Source organism: Schistocerca nitens, chromosome 2 (genome assembly GCF_023898315.1).
Source record: "Schistocerca nitens isolate TAMUIC-IGC-003100 chromosome 2, iqSchNite1.1, whole genome shotgun sequence".
Taxonomy (NCBI): domain Eukaryota; kingdom Metazoa; phylum Arthropoda; class Insecta; order Orthoptera; family Acrididae; genus Schistocerca; species Schistocerca nitens.
The window spans coordinates 447,739,328-447,766,177 of NC_064615.1; the positions used below are offsets into that span (position 1 = coordinate 447,739,328).

Genomic DNA, 26,850 nt, shown 5'->3' on the forward strand with positions numbered 1-26,850 from the left:
TTCTGCTTAGAACAAGTCACCTAGTTGAATCATAATTTGAATTTCACATCAAGGGAGGAAAGCAGGAGTATTTAAGTTCACAGTACAATTGTGTTATTCGAATTTGCATATTCTACCTGAGGGTGGACACAGGGTGATGTCACTAATTAGGCTACCTATTAGTGATAGCATATATCGATGCTGTTAGGCAATTTATGCTATGAAACATGTGGTAAAGTGTTATATTTTCCATGTTATTGACAGAGAGCATACAATACAGTTTATTTTAGTATTTTCTGTAACGGTTGCAGCTGAGTAATCATTTATCAATACCCTGTACCATATACATAGAACAACTACTTTCTCGTAGGCAAACATTAATCTTGACTGGCAGTAATTATATAAAAAGAGAAACTGAGCGAATGGACGGTTCACAGTAAATTTTCGTCCTGTACTAAACGCATTAGGCGTTTCCACAGCACATGTAGATACAAAGAGTTTCTTTGCAGTATTACAGCACAATGTTTTCTGGAGGTTCACCAGAGTTCTCTCTTACGGTGTTACCTCATCCACGTTGATACATAAAGATAAGTAAAGCTGTATTCTAGAGAGGAAAGTTTTACAGTTTATCTTTTTCCAGTTAGCTAGATTTAAATTGTTTGTTGTTACCATAAGTTATTAAGGAAAGAAGATGAGATATCTTTTAACTCTATCAAACAGTTTCGTCCTGCAACAAAGCGATGCCCAAATAAGGATATTTGAGGGTACGCTACACACAGATAAATGAAACGCAGTAAGAGCTTGAAAACAGTTGGTGGGAAACAGGTGACAGTGGAATGAACTCTTGCAGAAAATTGTTCCGGAACGATTATAATTACGAAATATAATTCCCAAACAAATCGAGACTTTCAACAGAGAGAAAAAGATGGGACTACTAAACGCTACAAAAAGTATATAAAACAAAGTGAACAAAAGGAAAATGGGTTTCAACGACAAATATCTACCAGATGCTGCACGAATAAAACTATCACTGATCGACGATAATGGAATGCTAGCTATCTATGAAATCGAAATTTACATTAAACCAATTGTATTACATGCATATCCGTCACATAAACTCAAAATGGGCTACGTAACTCTTCTGTTGATTAAACTGGAATGTGACATTTTGGTTCTGAGTTCATGAAGCCAAATATAGTGGAAACATAATAAATATTGTGTAACTCACTAATTTGTGGAATATCCTCTGGTCTGTGTTCATCACCCACAGAATTTATTACATAATTAATAGATCTCATTACGGCGAGATGTGAAACATGCTTGGTAATTTGAGAATGAACCACTCTTGTTAACATGCGCTCCATATTTAAAGCATTTTTCTTAATAATCAGTTAAAAGAAAAAACAAGATAACTCAGAAACGTTGAAGCATTGTTTAAGAAACCTTCAACGAGTATTTTCGTGAATATTACGTAGATACGCTATACATCTGATATGGAAAATACATGGGGTGAGATGGGGGCAAGATGTCACATCATAAATCTTACAGCTTAATTAACGTTCATTGAGATTTAATAACGCAGTATTGTACAGAACTTCTACACAAATTTTATTTTTAGTCATTTTCATAAATTAAAATTTACTGTACTTCATCGAAGAGCACGAGCAGCAATAACTTCAAACGCTTGCCGAGAACACCGAAATACAGAGGCTGAACATAAATATGTAGCACTAAAATCACGACACATTAGCATGCCTAACACGGTGCAGGGAAACCGTTGGCATTTAAAACAGTTTCCAGTTGTCTCGGAATGGATAAATACAGGTCCCGTGTGGTTTTCAGGGGAATCTTATACCAATCTTCCTGCAAAATAAAGTAAGTTAAGGTAACGGTGTTGAAGGTGGAGAGCCGTCATCCACCCTTCCCTCTCAAGTTAACCACCCTGTCATCTCGGAACACGGCGTCACCACAGGAGAACAACATTCCACCGTCTGATGTGCCTGATCAGACAAAATTGTTGCATAGTCCTTGGCAGTAATGCGACTTTGCGGAGTAGCTCTGGAGCCCGATGGAATACCATGATGTGGCTGCCCAAATCATCGCCGAAGCCCCGCCATGTTTTAATCTTCGGATGTAAACTCGACCAAAAGTTGGAAACATTGTTAACCAAAACGTATATGATCGAATAACATCCTTCCATTGCCCCACAGCCCATGTTTTATGGCTTCAGAAGCACGTTTCCTTGTTGCAGGCATTTGCATCACTGATGAGTGGTTTTGGTGTTCCAGCTCGCCTTGCAATTCGCAACTTATGGAGCTCTCTTCGTGTTGTTTTGGAGCTGACAGGGTTTGCGATTGTGACATTGATTTCTATAGTGTCTTTTGCAGCTGTCGTTCTCTTATTTGTCGTCACGATTCTCTTCAAGTCCCGTCTGTCACGATCATTCAACACACATTTTCGTTCACATTGTTACATAGTGGATAATGTTTTTACGCTTTCCCTGTATGCTGTAAAATCATCGATACGGAGCTTCTTGAAACATCAGATACTTCGGCTACCTCAGTTACGGAAGCACCCAGCATACGAGCACTAACAATTGACCACGTTCGTATGCACTGAGCTCCTACGTAATGCACTCATAACTGTACGGAACACGGTACTGACCACGAATGACACTTGCAACGTATTGAAGACATTGCACAGGTGTCGTTCGTAGTCAAATACGCAGTTTGTAGGCTTGGCAAGCATCTGCATTTATGTTCGCATTTCTCGCTATGTTTCCGTACTTCGATCCACCCTGATAAGCGTGTAAGACAATTACGTTCTACATATGCCGGATCATGTATCATACAAACGAAGAAACATTACAAACTGTAATGTGACTGTGCACAGTTCATGCAAATTTGCAAGTTTGGAGAACGGATAAGTGTCTCATCGAATGCGTACATCCCATATAAGATGATTAACGAAGGTAATAACATTCAAGGAAGATAATAAAATCAAACCAATACTTCGTCTTAATTTTGTTAATATTAAGTGAACGAAAAAATTTTGATCTCTTATCAAAACCATCTATAGCACATGATTTTGCTTCTTTCTTTTTCGTTTGAAATGTCTGTTATGTTTCGCTATCTGTTAGAATCATCTTTTGTGGCACTATTAAATTATTACATATCGAACAACGTTATGGAGATTTTGAACGAATATAAATTGAAAAGATAGTATCAATAAAGCAACTAGTGCATACAACAATTGGGTCTAATGAAGGAGGGGATACAAGCCGTCGGCTTTGACCAATGACATCATACATTACTCACAGATAATAATGTCTTCACTTTCAGCCATAGATAATAAAACAGTTCTGTGTTCCGGGCAAGCGCTATCATTGTACATTAAAATAATTGAATGTGATTTTAAAAGAGATCGCTGCATATTGCTCAAAATATTCTTCGTGTGCGTTTATTTAAATAATTTGATATATGCAATACATTCGGTACTTAATTTCATTCTTAATGATATTGAGGTGATTTGGATTATTAGTTTCTTATTTTAGGACAATTTTTAGTATTTCATTTTCGTTTGTAGGTATGGCTTTATCTGTTCCGATGAACCTGTATCATTTGAGAGAGGCTATGGGCGTAGACATGTCGAGCACAATTTATTCTTAACAAATGTGTGGTCTCGCTGCCGAGTATGTTCGTTGTCATGAGTGCGGCGAATATATGCGCCTCACAAGTGTACATGCGCCATACTCACTACTTATTCGTTTGGCGCTGCATCAAAGATCGGTTGTGGCAATCCATTAGACGAGGGACGTGGTTCGAAAAATCTAAGCTCGCCTTGAGATACATTATGAAAATCACGTACTGTTGGTGTTTGAAATATCCTGTGAGGCTGTGTGTCCATGAATGTCGTGTGAGTAAGCGTACAGTTGTGGATTGGTACACTTTTTGTAGGGGAGTTTGTGGGAAATATATGAAACATAGGGGGCCATTGGGAGGGGGGAGGGTGTTATGGTAGAAATTCACGAGTCACATTTTGGCAAAAGTATGTACAACAAGGGGGGAACCTCCGGTGGGATTATGGGTTTGGGAGGCTGTAGTTTCAGGTCAAGAATGTGACGATGTAGTGTTTAAAGTAGTACTCAATCGAAGGAAGGAAATTTTTGTCAGCTTAATTGAAGATCACGTTGCAGAGGGTTCCATTGTAATTTCAGATGGTTTTTCTCCATATAGGGATTTAGGGGAAAGTGGTTATCAGCATCTCGTAGTTAATCACAACATTGAGTAAGATTATTAACCACATGGGCTTGCACAAATAGCATAGAGGGTTATTGGTCAGCTGTGAAACGTATTGTAGGGAACGGGAAACGCAAGATTTCCACATTTCAAAGTCACTTGGACGAATATTCATGAAGGCGTAGTATTCCCCAAACATATTGCCCATTTAAATGTTTTGTTAAACATGTTGGGCAAATGTACCATCCGAAATATGTTAGCTAATTTCACATTAGAATGGGGTGTCGGGGGATGAATGTGTGTGTCTGTGAGTGTATGTGTGTCTGTGCCTGTGTGCATGTGTGTCTATGTTTGTGTGTGTGTGTGTGTGTGTCTATGTTTATGTGTGTGTGTGTGTGTGTGTGTGTGTGTATGTGTGTGTGTGTGTGTGTGTGTCTATGTTTGTGTGTGTGTGTGTGTGTGTGTGTGTGTGTGCGTGTGTGTGTGTCTTCGTAATGTTTGTTTTTGTTGTTGTTGTTTTGTATGTGGGTATGTGATTTTTGTTGATGTCTTTCTAGGCGAGCTTCGGTTCTTTTAAGAAGTTCCCGTGTTGTAAGTTCAATTTTACATTTTTTTTTTCTTTTACTGCATTTGACTATTTTGACGTATTTCATTGTTGTATTACACCATTACGTATGTTATCGTGTACTCCACTACGCAACAGAAATTTCGCAGCTGTCGTTCTTCTTTCGTTTCCCAGCACTAGTATAAGTACGATTTTTTCGAATCTACACTAGCAATATTAAAGGCGAAAAGCCCACCACAACTAAAATTTGTATCCCGTCCTTCAGCTGACCTTTACACTGACACTACCTAATCGAAAAGAACGACATATGTAACATTGATGAGATTTACTTATATGTGTCAACTGGACAGCCGGATACAAACGTTGTGTATAGCTATATAGCTCAACTAAGGAATGGGATACTATTGTCACTACTGTGATGAAAACTATAACTTCCAGTCAATACTATTAGCATCGAAGGCGAAAAAAAAACTGTACCTCACAGTGAAGTACGGGATAAAAATTGTATATGTGTCTTCTTACTGGCTCTTCGCGTAGTTTAACTGAGGTACAGGTTGCAAATGTAATGTACGTCCATTTCCAAGTTTTTGTTAACAGTTTACAAGAACAGATTATTAGTGGTAGCGGAAACGAAAGAAACAACACATGTAAAATTTGTACCCCGTGCTTCAGTTGACCTACATAGTTCAACTGAACAACAGGATATTAATGCTAACGAAAACGAAGAAATCGACATACGCTAAACTTGTATCCCGTACTCAGTTAACTAATACAGTTCGAATGAGGTTCGAGATACAACCCATATATATGTGACGTGAGGTAGTCTATGCTACCAATATCTCCATCCATTTTTCCCCTTCATTTTCCACAGAAATAATACGATACAAACACGCGATATCCTTAACGTGAAAATACTACTTGGATTGATATATGTCAACTATATTTTTCGTCTCTCGTATTCCTTTGTTTTTGAACAGTCTTGTCAGCTCTTTCGTCTGTGGAATAAATGCTGTCTGGCCAATTCTAACGTCATTGGTAAAAGCCGACGGGTTGTATCCCCTGCTTCAGCCGACGGGTTGTATCCCCTGCTTCACTAGACCCCAACAATTTTACCCAACAGGTGACGTCTAACTGTGTTTATCTAAGTGCTTCCTTTAGAATCAGTTGGTTATTTGGCCGTGGAAGTACGGTCCAAAATACTCGAAGACGGTAAACGCATTACAGTGTATGATTTTCCACTTAACAATCTTTAAAGCAGATTGACTCTATGAAAACACGCATAACGTACCTTGAGGAAGAGGATGGGTGCAATGAGAACAAAAGCTTCGATGAGCAGCAGAAGTACCCAGTTGTCGAATGACAGCACCAGCCACTGCTGCAAAGAACAACCTGCCGCCGTTCCATTCTCGTCTGTCGACATGGACCTATCTGCCTGCCACTGCACTGTAGTTCGTTTTTAGGCTAGCTCCCATCCCGGCGCTTGTTTGTTTTTTACTCTCTGCTTTTCGCGGTCCCCTTGTGGCCGCCGACTAACGACACTCAGTGGTGTGATATCTTTCTCTTGTAATCATTTACTTTACACAATTATCATTTTATAGTAGAGTTTTCGATTAATTTACGTATAACGTTTCTTATGGAAAATGTTTTATTCCCCATTCGCTGTTAGTAATTTTGAATAATGTTAGATTCGCAGTAACTGAACAGCATGAAATGAAAGAATGGCTTAGGCGTTGGAACGATGGTAAAGCAATGTTCGTATGATGGGAAAGAAACGATTACTTAACGGAAAAGAAGGCAGTTTACTTTTGTGGAATAAACACATCCCTTCGGTGACGATCAACCTAGAAACTAGTAGAAACGAGTGTGTTTTTCATGTTTAGTGCAAAATTGATGTCTGTTGTTTCAGACAAAGCGTTTCAGATATTGAAATAATTATTATGGGTCATTACAACGGCTGTTATCTATGCGTCTCATTAGTTTCTTCAGCTCAAGATATATTTTACTGTTTTTTTTTTTTTCATTAACATAGCGTTTACTTGACAGAGCTATTTATTATCTGTAGTTCTCTTGATTTAGGACAATGGTTTCGATGTTAATATTAATACATATTTTCTCGTCGTTTGCCCTTTCTTATTCAGCGTACTACTCTCAGAAGCACCGAAAATTCTTTCATAGGTGGTCGACGTGGTGGGAAGTCAACTGAGCTTTAACTTTTATGAAAACAAATGTGCTCGCAAACTAATCGTAGAGAAGGAATATCTGAGGTGTGAGCCATTTGGTAGAAATATCCATGAAGTGTACATAACGTTGGTAACACTCATTTCACAAGGCTTCATACAAACGTGAAGTCATTTTGACGTCACACGTAGTGCTGACACCCGCAGGAACTGCTATCGACTCTCATTAGCGCTTGGTTTGCCGGAATTTGTGTGAGATGAGCGTTACCTGCGAAATATTTGTGAGATGGAATTTTATTGCTGTTCTTTTGATTCGCAGTAATTAAAGCAGCCCCCTTAGGTTTCTGCCTAACCCAATAATCGGAGATCACCACATATTCCGAAATAAATAGTCAAATATTTATTTCATCATTCAACTCCGAAAGCCATGACATTATCTATTACGCTATAGCATGTGAGCACTATCTCCTGTCTCCGTTATCTCTGTATCTCTTTAACGCTTATATCGTTGATGCGTCATAACTGACATTTAGTGATAAAGGTGATGTGTTTGTATTACATTTTCAGTGAACCGTATGTCTTGTAAAGTTAAAATACAAAATATCTAAATATACCAAAATTAATATGGTGCCAGCCGCATCAATTGTTGATACTGCGTTTGATGGCAAAATGACGTCCGATTTGCCGGAAGGCTTGTAAAAAGAGTGTTGGTTACCCTCATAATGTCACCAACATCAAACAAAGTAGCCACGTGACATTAGTATGTAGGTGTTGTTTACATTCTGCGTTAAGATCTAAACTTTAATATTGTATTTGCTAGTCCTGTTTTCGCATATTTATTTAGTAATAAAAGCACTCGCGCTGAATTTTTTCTGCTACCAAGGCGAACAGAAATTAGTTGCAATAGGAAGAGTTTCCTTTTAGGAGTAAGTACAACAAAGGTCTATTTATAGTTATCATACCAATAAGAGGCGCTTAATGTGTTGATTAACGAAGTTATGAAATCGTCGGGCTAATTTGTGTGACTGTATGACCACATATTTATGAGAGGCGTGCTAGGCATATTCGTTAGTTTTGGTGTGTGCTACCAGTCAGTCCATGCTCATCTCAGATGCGAAAGCAATCTGTTAAGATGCACATGAATCGCGTGAACAAAATCCATGACACTTTAGAATGGTTTCTGCCCGTATCAGTCATGCAATTACATTTAAAACTGGCAAGGTGTTGTTCGAGTCGATGTATATTGGCGACTAAAATTATGTTCTGTGCATCCAAATGCTCGCTACACAGATACTCGTATTCTAAGCAATGAGAATAGCTTATAACACATGTTGCCAACAGTAAACGTTAAATTTCACGTAAATAAAGCGGCCCCTAGGCCCGTCTATGGCAATAACATTGTACAATTATATTGTGCACTGTTAGTGAAGTTCTCCCTACATTGCGCAATAATGTTGCACAACATTATTGACTCAGAGCGGCTCTAAGCACTGTAGTAAAATCGCGGTCATTTTAAATCTCCCGCTCTCAACGTCGGCGACTGCGAATACAAATGTTCCCAGTGACTGTAGCACGCGAAACGCTGTCTACGTTATTGTCAATTCTGCCCACAGTTGGCATAATATATCCGGCAGAGTAAAATATTTCAAAAGTTTTTGATATCCTCAATGTTACTGCGCAATCTCTCAGTCTCACCCCTAGACGTTCGACGTTGTTACGCTTCAGCAAAAATTTTGCAATATTATTGACCTCCTAGAAGACGCTTAATTGTAACACGCTCTTATTTATATTTTTAGCAAAAGACCGAAATTTTAATACACCCGTACGTGTATTGCTTTTGTGCATTTATTTATTAGTAACAACAACTGTCAACAATTGTTTCTGTTACGGATTTAAATTGAAACATGAGAAAAGGTATTTAAGTCCTATAACTTCTTTTCTTTGTGGGGGGGGGGGGGAGGGAGCACGTTGCTAAATTCTATTGATATTCCACCGCTGTGTTGCTAACCAGAGATCACGGTGCAATGGAATTTATGTTGAATCCATAGAAATTCCGTTTCGGACCGCAATCACCTTGGTAGCACAGTCTAACATAATAGTCGCACCACTCCATCTCGTTTTTGTTACCCCCAGCTACAGAAGCGCCCTAGGCGGCCAGTAAGCGACGCTTCTGAAGATGATATCCCATGAGTGCGAATACTAACGTTTATATCGATTTGTAACGTAGCTTTTACGATAGGTTGTGTATGTAGCGCCATAAAAGTCGACAATAACTAAAAAATTACACTTTTGTGATCACCGGGATCCTAAGGACCCTGAGAAATACTAAACGGTGCATTTCAGGGCAGCTTATTTACGATTCTCTTGTAACGTACAGACGTTTACTGAATAACTTCGTTTTCCTTTAATAACAAAAAAATGCCAGTAAACACCAGAAGAACTGACGTGCTACAGAAAGACGTCTTATATCTATCCAACAAAGCAGAGTTTTGTTCGCTACACTTTTAGTCAAATCAGTGAACGTGGAACCGAGGAAACCTATCTGGAATGCAATACCTACATTATTTAATGTACCAAATAAGCCACCACAACTGTAGCTTAAGGAAAACCTCATGGACGTGATAATAAATCGTCAAAACCAACAACACTGTTTCCTAGCACAGGAGGAACCAATTCCACCGCTGTTACTAAATCGGAGCCACAAACTACAAGACTCTTCAATATATTCTCTTTTTAAGCAAGAGTAATTAGATGGACGAAAATATTCATGTATTAGAAAGACGAGTGAAGTGTAAAGTGGGGTGAATCATTGGACTCCATAAAAAAAATAAGTGTCGAGGAAAGTGCCTATAATGATAACAACAGACAACAACAGAAATATATGCTTCTCGTGCATGAAATTTGTTTGTATTGTCTTGCTTTCGGTGAAATGAGTTACAAATATAGACATATTAGGAAGCATATCTTCATGAATGAGTTGTAGCTTATTTCATTGGTTCAGCGTGATTCTGCTGTTTTTACATGTATTTCTCGATAATTCTTGTCTCTTGGTAACTTACTTAAGCGTGTAGCGATATAACCACTGTACCGTTAATTAAGTAGAAAATAATTAAAAACAAACAGCCTTACGACGCATGTGACCTTTTGCTTTCTTACCGCTTGGAGCACTAGTGTCGATCCATCTGTCAGAGACTGCAACAACTTTCGTACCAGAGTGCCGTGACTATACTTATTAGACTGTCATGGTAGTGAAATTGATAAAATTGTAGGAAACAATATTGGTACCTTAGCTTACCAAGTTGTTATAATATTTTTACGTACCTCAAGCCTGAAAAATCTCAACATTTTTATACATTATTATAACATATCGCATAATACGTCGTTCCACAGTTCAATGGAAATGGTTCGTTCAAACGAAAGATTTACAAGTAAAGTAAAAAAAAAATCATTCGCAAAATTCATTCAACAAAGAACACCAGAAACAATGTCGCTGTTAAGATAAAGAAAACTTTCTCGTTCTAAACGTCAGAGTTGATTCATTCAAACAAAAAAGTCCTCCAATACTCTGGATTTAAAATAAATCTACAGTCAATCCGTATGTAAGGTCATCAACTTCTTTTTTCAGAAAATGCTTAATGAAGATCCGTTCACATCTCTAGTAAATTCAGACCCACGTCGGTCTGCACCTCGTCAACAATGGACATTAGATCGTTTGAAGCTTTCCATACATTTTTATGAAGCACTTGCATTCGAGTAGCGCATGATAGTCGCTAATTATCTCCGGATTTCAGCGGTATATATAGTAGCAATTAGCAGTTTATCTTAGAACTCTGATCATGATTCCTCGACACAGATAAACACGAGACATCTGTAAAGTGCTCGGTCGTGCTGAAAAATAATACCTTCGAATTTCTTAAGTGGAAACTCTTAAGGCTTTTGAAATAACACAAACGTCATCAACATTCTGCTTCTTTATTCTTCATATCTACATATTTGCAGCCCTATTACGCAATAAGACATTGAATTATAGCGTATAACATTGCGGAGTGTAAAATAACTACGTCGGCGCATGAGAAACAGCGTGCTTTAATCGAGTTTTCAGTTCGAAGAATTCGTCCACGCATGCAGTATCTTCTCATACAGCATGACAAGGGAATGCTGCGCCATCTGAAACAATCCGACGCCTTGGGTTCACTGTCATCGATCACTCACCATGCTGTCCCAATAATACCCTATCCGATGGTAATCTTTTTCCAAAACTTAATGAACACCTTCGAGGATTGCACATTGACAGTGATGAAGCGGTGCAACAGAGGTGAGGTTATGGCCCTGTCAACAAAGTCAAGCTTTCGACGACGACGGGATCGACAAACTGGTCTATCCTTCCGATAAATGTGTTCGTCATCAGGTTGACTACGCAGAGAAATAAATATGTAGACATGAAGAATAAAAAGGTAGTATGTTAGATATATTTTTTATTTTAAAAGTCTTGAGAGTTTTCACATAAAAATTTATATAAAAACTCTTCAGCACGCCCTCGTAAACTCCATTCCAAATCATCTTAACGTTTATTTTCGTTACATTTATGGATAGAGCGCGTTTCTGCTTGATGTTCTTAGATATTTCGAAAGCAATGTGTAGGAGCGTTCTTGGCGTTCTTATATTTCTCCACTGCACAAAGCACTCTAAATTGTCTAAATTATTTCCCGTTCAGTGTTGGACATTTTTCTTGCGTTGTGGTCTTCAGTCCGAATACAGATCTATTGCAGCTGTCCACCCTAATGTCCCATATGTAATCCTCTCCATCTCTGCACGCCATTGTAACCTACATCAATTTGAACGTGCTTTCAGTAGTCGAGCATTGATCTTCCAATACAAATTTTACTCCCACATTTTCCTCCAATACCAAATTGACTATTCCTTTGTTACTCTGGAGGTGTCATGTGAACCGACCCTATCCTTTCAGTCCAATCGTGACATAATTTCTTTATCCTCATTTCGAATCAGTCCCTCCTCATTACTTATTCGATCTACCACTCTAGTCTTTAACGTTATTCTGCAGCATTACATTTCAAAGATACGATTCTCTTCTGGTTTGAATAGCTTATTACCCGCGTTTCATTTCAGTACACTGCTACAGCAAAATGCCTCAGGAAAAAAAATTGTTAAGACTCAAATTTGTGTTATTTGTTAACGAATTTCTTCTTTTCACAAATGTTTTTCTTGTTATTACCAGTCTGCATTTGACAGCCTCTATCCTTCGGCCACCAGAATTTACTTTCTTGCCCAAATAGCAAAATTAATCTACTTTTAGTGTCTTATTTCCTAATCTAATTTCCTCAGCATCGCCTGATTTAATTCAACTACATTCCATTCCTATTGTTTTACTTTTGTTGCTCTTCATCTTATATACTTTTTGCATGACACTAATCCATTTCGTTCAACCGGTCTTCCAAATCCATTACATTGCTGACAGAACTACAATGTCATCAATAAATCTTAAGGTTTTCTGCTTCCTGAACTTTATTTCTCTTTCCAAATTTCTCCTTTGTTTCCTTTACTTCTTGCTAGATATACAGACCGAATAACATCGTGAATAGTGTACAACCGAGTCTCACTCCCCTCCCAACCTCTGCTTCTCTTTCACATCCTTCGATTCTTATGACTGCTGTCTGGATTTTGTATAAGTTGTAAATCACCGCCGGCCGATGTGGCCGAGCGGTTCTAGGCACTTCAGTCTGGAACCGCTACGGTCGCAGGTTTGAATCCTGCCTCGGGCATGGATTTGTGTGATGTCCTTAGGTTAGTTAGGTTTGAGTAGTTCTAAGTTCTAGCGGACTGATGATCTCAGATGTTAAGTCCCATAGTGCTTAGAGCCATTTGAACCATTTGTAAATCACCCTTCGTTCCCTGTATTTTTCTTGTAGTGGATGTCGGTTCGCTCTCAGGGGAACCAAAAATTTTTCAACTAAATTCTCTTCCTGTCTGTTGAATTACAAGTTCACTTACTTCAATGTAATAGTGATCCCACACATTTGATCTGTATACCAGTTTCAGTTGTGGAATAAATATTTTTGGTAGAAAAACTGTAGCACACCAAAGTACTGTCTTTCATATGTGTAAGTCATAATTATGTCTTAATTATGGCTATGTGCTAGTATATTTTATACTATTAATATCATAAATAGCAGTTAATGCAACAACCATTTGTCATCCACTACCTTCTCATGCCTACGGTCCTCATTTATGTGTATCAATGTTATTTCTCCAATTTTCTACTGTTATCTATCCACATTCCTTATAGCCGTCGCTTCTGTTTACAGGCAAGGAATGGCCCAGGAAAGCTTAATAGGACCGCTCTTGTCCTCCGTGTACTGTACGTAAACTATCTGACGGGTAGGTTGTGCTGCAATCTGCGAATGTTCTTTGATGACGCAGTAGTGTGCGGGGCAGTGTCGTCTGTAAGTGACTGTAGGAAAATACAGTACGACTTGAACGGAATTTCTGAATTTTGTGATGACTCAGCTTCCTCTAAATGTGGTGAAATGTTAATTAATACAGATGAATAGGAAAAAATAAGACCATAATTTTCCAAGACAGTACTGCTGGTGTGCTGCTTGCCACAGACGCTTCAACAACAAATCTAGGAGTTATACGTTTCTAAGCGTTATAAAATGAAACTAGCACGTACGTTTGATGGTAGGAAAGGCGAATGGTGGGCTTGGAGGCATTGGGTGACTTCTATTTAAGAGTAGTTCACCTATAAATGGGACTGGGTGCACAAAACTTGTGCGATCCATTGTTGAGTACTGCTCTAGTGTTTGGAATCCCTACTGGTTGGATTAATGGAAGACATCGAAACAATTCAGTTGGCCTATTGCTATATATACTACCAGTATCTTCGATTAACAACTGAAGTGGCATTTGCGACAGACTACAGAACGATACTACCACCATCAATTTAGATCTCGCGTAGGGATTGCGAAGAAAAGAGAAGAGAAATCAGGGCTCGTACAGAAGCACATAGACAGTCGCTTCTCCCTTGTCCGCTTTACGAATGGAACAGAAAAGGGAATGACTTGCAGTAGTACAAGGTGCCTCCGCCATGCGCTGAATGGTGGCTCGGAGACAACGTATGTAGATGAAAATACAGATATGAAAAACTAATTGAATACACTTGACCTTGTCACAGTAGAAGTGTACGACTTGGTTTGTAAGCAAAAGGCATCTTGTTAATAGGACATCAAAATATAGACTTGTTGCACTTGCCAGACAAAGATAAGATAATATGACAAAAATAAGCTGCTGTCACGTATGTTTGCTATAGAGTATCCGTGAAGAAAGGAATTATTTTTTAATGGAATGTCTTGATACTTTACCCCAACACAATTTGCAGGCAACCGTCAAAAGAGCGTGATACGATAACTGACTACAGCTACTTGGGCTATGTCAATTGATCTGACTCGTCACATTACGGACGTTTGCTTCAGTTCCAAATGAACTATGGCTTGGCGTAAAGACGTCGACATCGACGGATCGTTTATCTGTTTTCTTATCCTCCTCCTGCTAATGATAGGCCTACACGATTGTTCTTTGAGGAACGTAATCTTGGGTTCAATTACGTACTGCATTTACTGAAGCACCCTTAGATCCTGTAAAATAAAATATAAAACAAAACAGTTATGAAGCAAGAAAGTCAACGAAACGGTAAGTATCAACATCTGCATCAAAAAATAATTTTAACTGCTAAATCCCTAAGTTAATCTGTATCTAACGATTTTGTCGTCTCACAGAAAACTGAGTTACGTTCAAACGTTATACGTCAGTATTGAACATCACACTGGCACAAATAAATCATCTTCAGAGAGTAACTGTGAGAAAGAACAGGAAAATGAGTACTTGATAGGTAAATTTCGTTTAAAGGCTAATTTTTTTATTAGAAAAATGTTTCGCGAAATGTTGTCGTTCCAAACTGAAAACTTGCAGTGTGTGTCATCTCGTTCATTACCCAAAATCTTTTTGCACTTGTATAAGACTTTTAACAATGTTGTTTTCATAGTTCATTCATTTATATAGGATCCATATTTGTATGTTCTTCATATTTATATGTTATTACACAAATATTACGCCATTTATAATAGTTTCCAGAGAGGCTACTGTGCCGTGTAACACGACCTTATTGCATAATCTTTGGAGGATAGTTTCCTGTACTGATTTACAAATCTGACGAAGAGAAGTTTAGGCTGTGTTTATGTCTGGCACCACACCAGATACTGTTACAATGGAGTCTGAAATTTCACACAACTTCTTAACAGCTCACTTTCAGTGCTAAATCTTACGTTCCACAACATATTATACAGAATGCAATAAACCGCACCATGTCTCATGTTCTGTAGTCGACGACGCGCTTTCAAGGAACTGTCTTCTCTTCAAAAAGCAATATGATAACATGATTGTGCAATACTTTATAATTTTCTTCACAGTGGCCGTATTATCAAACAACGCATTTAATCCAAAGGTAAGCAGTATTATATTTTCCACTTTTCATTTGCTTCCCTTTTTATAAGTCTTACACTTACTTAGTAGCCAGTATCCTAGAAAAAACAATTCCTTTCATTTCTCCCGTAGTAACGGCTCTGTATTAATTCATATTGCTACGTAAACATATTTTCAGCTACCTTTCTATCCTCTCCTCCATGGAAATGTAACCGTATGATCGAAACAGGAAAGCACTTGTGTCAACATTACGCTACCTAAATTTCGAAAATATTAACGTCGCTTGCAGCCTGCATTTAGAAGAAGTAGGTGCTGAATTGTATTAGCAGCAACTATGTGGGTATTTCGTCCCAAGAAATCGTTGTAAAAATCCCATAAAGCATGAGAAGAAGAAAGGAATATCTGCATTACAAGCAGTATATCAAGAACCTAGTATTACGAGGAAATAATATATCGAACAGTTCCTCTCACTTCGTTATTCGATTACTTCGACCACATATAGGCCTACGCTTATGTTAACGATCTTCGTCAATCGGTTACTTCCGTATTAATTAGTTTTTCTGTTGTGTCGTTAATATTTTAACCAGTATGGATGTCATTAGGTAATTATATAACCGGGTCTCGGCATCCTTCACCACACAATATAGCACTCTTACTGGAGGTGTTTCTAGTTATCGTGCTTCCTTTACCAGTACATGACAATGTAGGAATCAGTCCTTGATGAACTGCAGACCAATTCATTTGCAGAATCTATGTCCTTTTGGTAACAGACTAACACGTTGACTTGATGTCGTTATGGAAGTCGTTAGAGATGCAGCCATGTCTGAAATGAGCAAGAACAGGAAAGAAAGTAAGCTATGTCTTTTTAAATGGCCACACTGGCAAGTACCGAAAAACTTTAACCAGGATGGCAACACGTGGAACGAACTGAATCCTCCCGAATACTACTTCAGTGTATCTGCTGCGAAGCCACAGTGTAAATGTATCGCGATATCAGAAAGCAGAGTTTTACACAGAAGTTGCCCAAAGGTGCGATTTATTTGATTTAAAAACAGATGTTTTGCGAGGCTTTAGTTCCATTATTAAGTTGTTAAAAACATTACGCCATTAGACACAGTCAAAAATATGCAAGTTTCAAAACTCTGAATATCGTCGTGGTATTCCTAAGTGTTGAGGGAAGAATGTTAAGTTTACTCCACTTAATAAGTTGGATATTCTCTTGCCGAAAATTGTATTTTTAAATTAAATGTATCGCATATTCGGACATCTTCGGAGCAACTACTTCATTGTGTCTCTCCTGTAACCAGGTGAAGCGGCAGCCAGTTTGAGGTAGCGGAGTCGGCACTTATTGAATTTAGGGGGACAATATTTTCGAAAATATTTTTTCTCACTTTTTGATCGGTTAGACTATGTTGATCTCGAAGATGTTATTTATTTCCATCCCCGATAAAAACTTTTTAGTATATCGAGAAAACAAAAATTTTTATGAAAAATTTTTTTCTCATTTTTTGACCTGACCACGAATATGTTATTTGCAAACATCATTGAAGCTAAATCGTAGCACATCAAAGCACTCGGCGCGTTTATCCGAATGCTGCGATTTAGCTTGCTGCAATTTAACTTGAATGATCTTTAAGTATTGTTATATTTCGATTACATGAGAATTTGTTGTTTTATTGTTACAAACACATTGTTATGTTGTTGTATTGTTACATTTTGATTAAATGACAATATGTTATTTTACTGTTTCAAAACTTATGAAAAAATGTCATACTCGTGATCAGCATAGTCAAATTGACGATAATCGGTAAAAAATCAAAGATTTCATGGGTATCCCCCTAAACTCGATAAGTGCCGCGGAGTCATATTCGGAAGGACCAACTTCTAGGCCACGATCCATCATCCATACATATGTATGCGAATCCAATACAGCTGTCACCCCGTTTCTCGCTTCCAATTATCCTTTGCTTCTTGTCCATCTAGTTTGCATATCGCAGATCTCTACTTTGCATTACTCACCTATATCATGTTTCCATTTTCTTGCTGGTCTATCTCTTTTCTTCTCCCATGAGGTATCCACTGCCATCCTTGTTTCGGAGATCTTGTACCCTCCATCCCTTCAAAAATTGTCATGCCACAGTATCTTTTTTGCCTCAGAGATGTCTTTTGAACTTCCATTTTCCTCCGTATTTCCTTATTTCTTACTGATCTTCTCTTAATATTCCACTAGTCCTCCTCCAGTCATCAACTTTAATTTACAGGGTTGCTGACCCATACGTCGTAATACTTTGCGCATTTGTACAGCATACTACTTTTTGGCATTGACTCTTACTTTTTCGTTCCATAAGATAGAATTTAACAGTCGGATTGCATTGTACAACTTTATTTTTTGTTCCTTCTGTGCTTTGTCCAGTAACAGATAATGTTACCCACAGATATTTAAAAGCTTTACTTTCTTTAATCTTGCCAACATCAGTTTCTAAATCAATTGTCACATCTTCTCTCACTGAAAGGTATTCAGTTTTGCGAAGATTTATTGAATGGCCATGTTGCTCATATTCTTCTCAGAATTTGTATAACATATATTCCACGTCTTCAGCGTTTGTTGCAATGGTCACTGACACGCGGGTTAGCCGCACGGTGTGAGGCACCTTGCCACGGTTCGAGCATCTCTCCCCGTCGGGGGTTCGAGTCGTCCCTCGGGCATGGGTGTATGTGTTGTCCTCAGCGTAAGGTAGTTTAAGTTAGATTAAGTAGTGTGTAAGCCTAGGGACCGATGAGCTAAGTAGTTTGGTCCATAGGAACTTACCACAAATTTCCAAAAATGATCACTTGCACTTTCATAAAAAGCAACTCTTCTGCGTCCCTTTCTAGTTTGACAAATCCTTTTTTCCAACCCTTCCGCTCTTCTAGACAGCAAAGTACATCAACGGCATTTTTTAGTTTTTGGTCATATGGTTAAAAAATGCCATACGTATTACTTCTCGTCACTCTCTCCAACACTACGTTAAAAAGTAGCTTGGATGACGCACTCCCCTGTAGTAAACATTGGTTAACATCAAATTCCTTAGAGCGTTTTCCTGCTACGTAACATTTCATGCTGGTGCGGAACATTTGTGCCAATCTAATCAGTTTATGCAGGAGTTCCAGATCCTTTAGCATCTGATACAGTTGTTTTCTTTTGACGTTACCATAATCCTATTTGAAATCTTCAAAGAGGTGATTATATTCATAGCACTTCCACGATTATTTACCTTATAGTGAAGATATGATCAGTGGCTAATCTACCCTTTATATGTATCCTCGAATATATAATGGATATTCCGATTTCGAGCCATTATCTTGTCTATTAAATCTTGTAAAATGAATATTCCATTACGACACAAGCGTCCATTTCGATCTCCATTTTGCTCTTCTGTCTCTGCTAGCTCTCCCTCTTTTCGCTTCTTTAGATCTCTACTACACTATCCAGCTATTGAAGGTATCACACTAATCTTTCTGTAATATTCACATTGTCTCCGGTCATCCATTTTATATGTCGAACCACTATATACTTTTTTCCATTCATAAGGGATTTTTCAACTTAACGATAGTATAAGTAACCTTTGCCAGAAGTTCACAAACAAATGTAGATGCGGCTTTTATAAGTTCAGTACTTACATTACCTGGTCCCGGACGTTTACCAGTCTTCACTTGTTTGACCGCATGCACACTTCGTCACGAGTTGGCACCTCGTTAGGCACCTCTCTTCCTTGCATATTTCGAATTCAACTCTGTCTTCTCTCAACAATTTCTGATAACCCGACGCTCCATACTGATTGTGCTGATCTCAGCCTGATCTCTATTTTGCGTTCTCATCGCTTTGGTGAGTATTTCCCTAGGCATTAATCGGTCTTATATTTTCTCTGCAACTTTTTTTTTACTTTGTCACATATTTTTTGCCAATACTCTTCTTTATTTTGTTTATATTCTCACTGGCGCTCTTCCTCTTTTCGCGATATGTTCTAAGGTCCTCGTCCAATTTCATAGTCAGCCAATTCCGATATCCTTCTCTTTTTTCATCCACGATTTTCTGGATCGTGTCGCCCATCCAGGATTCAACTTTAGTCCTCGTACATTGTGATAGTTTTTCCCCTAAGGCCTCCTTAGAGACATGGTGAATTACTTCTTTACTTTCCTCTTTCATATTACATGCAGAGTTGTCCTGTATTTTGCACAACTTACTTACGAGTCTGAGCTGAAAAATGGGCCTGATAGAACCATCTCGTAGAATGTTTTAGTGTGACTTAATTGCTTTTCTGTACTGCTCTTTAAAGTGACGCTTTTCCTAAGTGGGAAAATAACTTTTGAGATCAGAAGACAGGCATTAGATCCGCATCCTGCACCTCTCGTAGCTCTTACAACATCTGCTTTTAGATAAGTAGCTTGTCGTCCACACTTTGCGTAAAATCACTCCTGGCAACTGCTGCTGTATTTTGTGTGTGTGTGTGTGTGTGTGTGTGTGTGTGTGTGTGTGTGTGTGTGTGTGTGTGTGTGGTTGTACGTGTCTGTGTGTTCGCATAATCTATATCACTTGGAGCAGAGGGATTTTCGTAATGTCGGGTGTTCGGAATTTTGCATAGGTTATAATTCGACTAAGAAAATAAGAAACAAGTTTTTTTTTTCTTTTGTCCAAAAATAGTCTTGACCGGAAATACAAGCCGCCAAATATGACGCCTCGAGATTTTAAAACACTGTATCTCTGGAACAGTTTTTGATATTTTGTTATTTTTTTAATGATATCCACGGTTTAGACACATGTGTCAAAGTTCTTTTGCTGTAGCCTTGTGATACTTTTTAATTTTTTTCAAAAATATCAATCCCAAAAATTCTGTTTATCCTGTATTGCAGTTGTTCATAGCCAGTTTCGTTAGTGCAGAGTCTTCTACGAAATGTGTGACCATTTAGGGTATTCTATGTCTGTAAACTTTCGCGAGGATTCTGCTGACTGACAGAGTTGTAGGGCGTTTGGAAGGAAGGACCGTTTGAAATGTCCTCTGATTGGGACCGCAGGAGAGTGAAGTGTGCCGACAGTTTGTATATCCATAAAAGACTGATCTACAAGACTAGCAAAAAAAAGAAAAAAAAACTGATTTACTTGAGGTTCGGAATAGGTGTGCTCATTTCAAGACTCTGTTTAAAAATCAAGTTGTCTTCAGTGACGACTCTCTGCGTTCTAATGTCTTGACAGAATATCAATGAGGACAGTGACTGAACAAATTGAAGTTTCCCACGGTGCAGATGATGTAGTTTTGTATCTGTAGAGAAAGAATTACATTCCCTGAATCGGCCAGTAACCTCTGAAGAGTTCATCCATTACGTCTTCCAAACCAAGTGTCTGTACAGAGAACCCTCCAATTCCAGGGCACTCACCACATTCCTGAAACAAAAAGGTCTCTTGTTTTACATGTTTCTTAACAGGGCTAACACCTACAGTGGTGTTAGTCATGTTAAGAAATCGTGGTCGGTGAAGTCAGGTCATAAGCTCTACGCCTCCAGGAAACTCAGAGAAATTACTGAAGCTGTGAGGGAGTACATTAAAGCTAAACTGAATTCAGGAATGTGATGAGTGCCCTGGAATTGGAGGATTCTCTGTACAGACACTTGGTTTGGGAGACGAAACAGATGACTCTTCAGAGGTTACATATGCAATGTGGCAGAAAAATATACCAATTATGATAACTGCTGTGTGTTGACTGTCTCATTGATGAACTTGGGAAATTGTCAGTGAAGAAATTACAACACCTACACACTGCAGAAGTAAAGGGACCTATGCAAGCTAAAGATCTATATTTAATGCTTCACTGTGATTTTGCTGAAAACTCGCCTGTGATTCTCCCAAGAATATCACTGGAGTAATGACCAAGTTTCAATTTTTACAGGAATGACATATTTTCAAAACAAAAGCACGAGCGTTGTAGTTATAAGTGATGACACAAGACAGGATTTCCTTTGCTGGCAATGTGCAAAATTCTTCAATAACTGCAGTTACTGGCCGAAAATATCATTATGGCTTCCGATGGTGCTCCTAGTCACTTCAGAAACCATTACCAGTTGTTTGGATTGGCTAAGTCACATGTGTCAATGCAGCAGGTACATAGTGCTACTGGTCACAAGAAAGGTCACGTGATGGTAGAGGACGCCTGTTGAAATACCATGCTACAAAACATAATTTTTCCACCCATGTACAACTACAATTCACAATACTGAAGATTTTACAAGAGTGGTGAAATCGTACACATCAACAGCCCTCATTCTGTTGCCTAAACTGAAGAAGACCACCAGCAGAAAAGAGAAGAACCATCTTAAAAAACTACATCTGCGAAACAAATTCAGAAGACCCATTTTTGGGTACAAAGTGATGGACGAAATTGCACGCTCTATCAAGGGCAAGAAAGGAGAAAGTTCATATGTCTGGCCAATACCTCAGAAGTAGCTGGAGAATATTCCAATTCACAACTTAAGAGGAGGAATATTTGTGGCGCGTGTGTATGACTGTGACTGGTGGATTGCAGAGGTTATAGACATCAGTTATGAGTTGAATGAAATCGTTGTGGACTTAATGCTACCATTCGGACCGACTGCAGGATATAGGTTTCTAGCTGCAAGACAACAACACCACCATCGGTGCTCACTTCCGGTGCACATTGTTTCACAGATTGTGAGTGCCCCAGTTCCTACTGATACAAAAAGAGGGCATCACTCAATACCAAAGCAAATTAAAGATGCAGTGAAACACATTTTTAGATCCTTGAATACCTAATTTCAGTTCTAAACAGAGGGCACAGAAGTTGAGTACTTTGGAACCTGCAAGTTTTTGTTACTTTTGCACATATTTTGGAATTGTTTAGGATGTTTTAAAAATGTTTCTCACTCATATTTCACAAGAAATAAAATTATATATCAAATGAGAGCAACTTTTGTACTCATGAGCCCGATATATGGTAATGGAAATTGGCTTAATGTATGGCAATATTTTCAATCCATGTCAATAAAAATGTAAACGTTTGTTGTTTAAAATCGCGTATCTCCGAAAGTTTTTGACCGATTGCTTTGAAATTTTGGCACAACGTTGGATTTCAAACGGATGTGGTTTAGGTACTCAGTTTTTAAAAAGGAAAACATTGTTACTATAGATCTCAAAACGTGCCTTTCCGATTTACTTCAGATTTTTACACATTACTGCAATAAACATTTAGACCCACATAGACTATGACCCAGGACTTGCACAGAAATATTGCGGAAATGGAAAGTGCTATTGATGTATTGATGTGCGGTTTTCACAGGATAGACAGGTAGTCAGAGGCTCGTTTTAATAGCCAATAAACAGATTGTAATATTCTAGAAATTGTATTTTTGAGCAAACATACACTTTTTAAATAAAACTATCCCTATTGACAATAAAAAACTAAAAGTAAAGTAAATAAGAATTTCAGTGGTGTTTGTTGCAGGGTTCTTGTGTGAGTCGTATTTTGAAAAGTATCCACACTGACACTTGTTCGTGCCATCTAACCTGCGTAGTTGTTAGATACGATGTTGTTATTTTTGCTTACATTGTGTTTGTGTGTTTCTTGAGTGCTAATCATTTGGTATGTAGGCGATGGGACTAATCAATGCAGAAAAATCCGACATCATCGTGGCGTATGGAGAGTGTAGGAAGAATGTCATTCGTTCGTGTACGGTGTATGCGACAAGATATCCCAATAGACGTCCATTACAAAGAAAAACCCAGGAGAATTGCCCCAATTTAATCCTCGTCCCACTGAAAGGTGAATGAAATAAGTTTTAGTGTCAGCTGTGTTGAAATTAAACAAAGTTGCACCCTCCGATGGAATCACTAACAGATTCTATACTGAATTTTCGGCTGAGTTAGCCCCTTTTCTCACTATAATGTATCGTACATCCCTCGAACGAAAAACCATGCCCAGTTCTCGAAGAAAGGTACAGGTCAGAAGGGTAGTAAAAGTGATCTACAAAACTATCATCCAATGTCTTTGACATCGATTTGTTGTAGAATCTTAGAAATTCTGGGCTCAGACAAAATGAAGTACCTTGAAAAGAATGACCTCCTCAATGACAACCAACATGGTTTTCGAAAACATCGATCATGTGAAATCCAACTTGCACCTTTCTCACATGACATACTGAAAGATTTGGATCAGAGTAACTAGGTAAGCGTAGCGTTTCTTGATTTCCGGAAAAGCATGTAACTCAGTACCACACCTACGCTTCTTGTCAAAAGTACGATCATATGGAGTATCAAGTGAAATTTGTGACTGAACTGAGGACTTTTTCCTAGGGAGGACACAGCGTGTTATCTTGGATGGAGAGTCATCGTCAGATGTAGAAGTAATTTCAGGTGTTCCCCAAGCAAGTGTTTTGGGACTCTTGCCGTTCATGTCGTATCTTAATGACCTTGCAGATAATATTAACAGTAAAATCAGGCTTTTTGTAGATGATGCAGTTATCCATAATGAAGTACTATGTGAGAGAAGCTGCATAAATATTTAGTCGGATTTTGATAAGATTTCAACAAGGAGCAGAGATTGGCAACTTGCTCTAAATATTCAGAATTGTAAAACTCTGCCCTTCACAAAACGAAGAAACGTAGTATCCTACAACTATAATATCAATGAGTCGGTGTTGGAATCGGACAACTCATACGACTACCTGGGTGTACCACTTTGTAGGGGTATGAAACGGAATGATCACATAGGTTCAGTCGTGGGTAAAGCAGGTGGTAGACTTTGGCTTATTCGTAGAATACTGGGGAAGTACAATCAGTCTACAAAAGAGATTTCTTTCAAACCACTCATGCGACCCATCCTAGAATATTACTCAAATGTGTGGGACCCATACCAGGTAGGACTAAGAGGGGATATTGAACGCATACAGAGAAGGGCAGCAGGAATGGTCACAGACTTGTTTAATCCACGGAGAGTGTCCCAGAGATTCTGAAGGAACTGAAATGGCAGACTCCAGAAGACAGGCGTAAACTATCCCGAGAGATTCTGTTAATAAAGTCTCAAGAAGTGGCTTTAAATGATTTTCTAGGAATATACTAAGGCTCGCTACGTATTAGTCACACGGAGATCGTGAGAATAAGATTGGAATAATTACCACACGCATTCAGACAATAATTACAGCACGTCATTCAGACAATCATCCTTCCCGCGCTCCATACGTAAATGGAACAGGAAGAAACCCTAATTACTGGTACAATGGGATGTACCCTCTGTCATGTACCTCACGGTGGTTTGCAGAGTACAGATGTAGATGTAGATGTAGAACCATCTTGGCAGTTATTTATCACCTTATCCAACCAGTTAATTGAAAGTGGTAGTGTAATAACTACAGAACATGAAGCGTGGCGCCTTACATCGCTCCTGTCTAGGGCCTGTGTATCGGGAGAATGACTCATGTGTCCACAGCGACAGATGGTCTGAAGCCGGTTCAGTCGAGTACGTATTTCTAGTTTTCATCTGTTAGAGGACTAAACAGAAAGAACTATTATGTAGTTAAGAAATTTGGCCACCACAATCCAGTAGTGTACAGAGACATTCAAGAAACAGCTAAAGAGAATGTTTCTGTGAATTATTGTGTGTACTTCTTGAAGGATTTTTTTGTTTATTATTGTTTGTACAGTTTTGTACATGCTTTTAGTAGCGTGAATGATGCGTGAATGTCGTCTAAAGTAAATATGTAGATCATTGTTCTACTGATGAACGCTGTGCGAACTAGTCTGAGAAAGTTTTAAAACAGTGTGAATGCAGACGACGGAGAATTTTGTATCGTAATATGTTAAGTAAGTTTATGGTAAAAGGGAAGCTAATTCGAGTGCAAATGAAAACAGTTAATAACGTAAAGTATAAACAAAATATCAGAATGTTAAATATTTATTTTGGGAAAATGTACAGTTCGAAAGTGTGTTATTTGTTGATTGGTTTCATGAACAGCGCGGACTAACGCAGGAGAATAATGTTTTTTTATTGACCTTAAAGAAAATTGACCAATCAGAACGGAGTATTCCTCGCGCGTCTTTACTCTTGAAGATACAGAATGGTTACAGCAGTCTAAGGGGGTCAAAGCCCAGCCTTCCAATGGTACGGTCATGTGTAGTATGAGTTCCGAAGAAAGTTATAATTTGTCGGTTTTAGTTGTGCGACATGTTTCTAAAGTGTTTTAAAGTAAAGGCATATTTATTACGTTGTGTTTTTTTAGAAAGTTCGGATTGTTTAAGTAATTTTGTGTATGAGAAACGACAGTAATTCCGCGTGGCATATTGACAAGATCGGTGATTAAAAACTTGAGTGCATCAGACACCGATAAATTTAACACTATGGCAAACATTTTCATTTAAGAACAATCCGTGCTTAGTAGCTGTTCATGTTTCTGGAAATACGTTACCATAAACTTGTTATCGTGAGTGAAAAGGTTTGTGCATGACTGTGTACAGATTAGCATGGGTTTGGCAGTGAACGTGTACATGTCAAGGTTCAGAATATATCGAAGTTTTGCCGGTATCTCCACCTTTCATCCAAAATTAAGACCTTTTCCTGATTCTTAGAATAGTTACGTTGTATGCAGCCTGGCGCGTGTTGCAGTACGGTAGATTTCTGCTAGGCTTTCCTACTAGCGATCTGCTGCAACGAGTTCGCAGGTAGCTCCAGGTAATGGACGAACGTAACCGCGCCGCCGCAAACGTAACAGAAGGAACAATTGACGACAGAAGAGGGGGAAATTTGTGTTCTTGTTGCTGTTGCAGTTGATCCGTACATTAGCCCTTGCGCAGCCCCACGAGGAAGCGATTTGTGTCAGACAAGTGTCCTACACATTCTCCATCGACACAGGTTCCATCCCTATCACATTTCTCTTCATCATAAGCTGCATGCAAACGAGTATGAGAATCGTGTTAACTTCTGTGCATCGACATTAAGACAGGATACTCCAGATGTTTCATGTATTGTGCTTGTTGATGAAGCCACATTTACCAGGTAAACCACCGAAACATGCACTATTGGTCTGTTGACAACCTCCACTGGCTTCGTCATCTGGTACGTCAGCGTCCATGGGGTGTAAACGTGCGCTGTGGGATAGTGAACTATCAGCTCAAGGGCCGTTTTTTACATACGGAACACTAAACGTACAGAAGTACCGTAGGTTCCTGACAGACCATCTTCTACAGATGCTAGAAGATGTTCCTCTGCAGACTAGAAGAAACCTGAGGTACTAACATCATGGGTGTTCAGCCCACAGTACAAGATGTACTACTGCGTGTCTTCATGAATTATTTCCAAATCGCTGGACTGGACGCCGAGGACCTGTACCTTTGTCCGGCCCGTTCCCTAGCTTGGAC

General features: G+C 38.7%; 1 protein-coding gene across 1 annotated transcript in view; it reads left to right on the plus strand.

The window, feature by feature from the left end:
* Window positions 1-15,408: 15,408 nt before the first annotated feature.
* LOC126235077 (esterase FE4-like) overlaps window positions 15,409-26,850 on the plus strand; it is a 79,085-nt gene continuing 67,643 nt past the window's right edge. Inside the window, exon 1 of the mRNA XM_049943811.1 lies at window positions 15,409-15,477. Coding sequence (XP_049799768.1) covers window positions 15,409-15,477 — 69 coding nt within the window. The remainder of the gene's footprint in view (window positions 15,478-26,850) is intronic.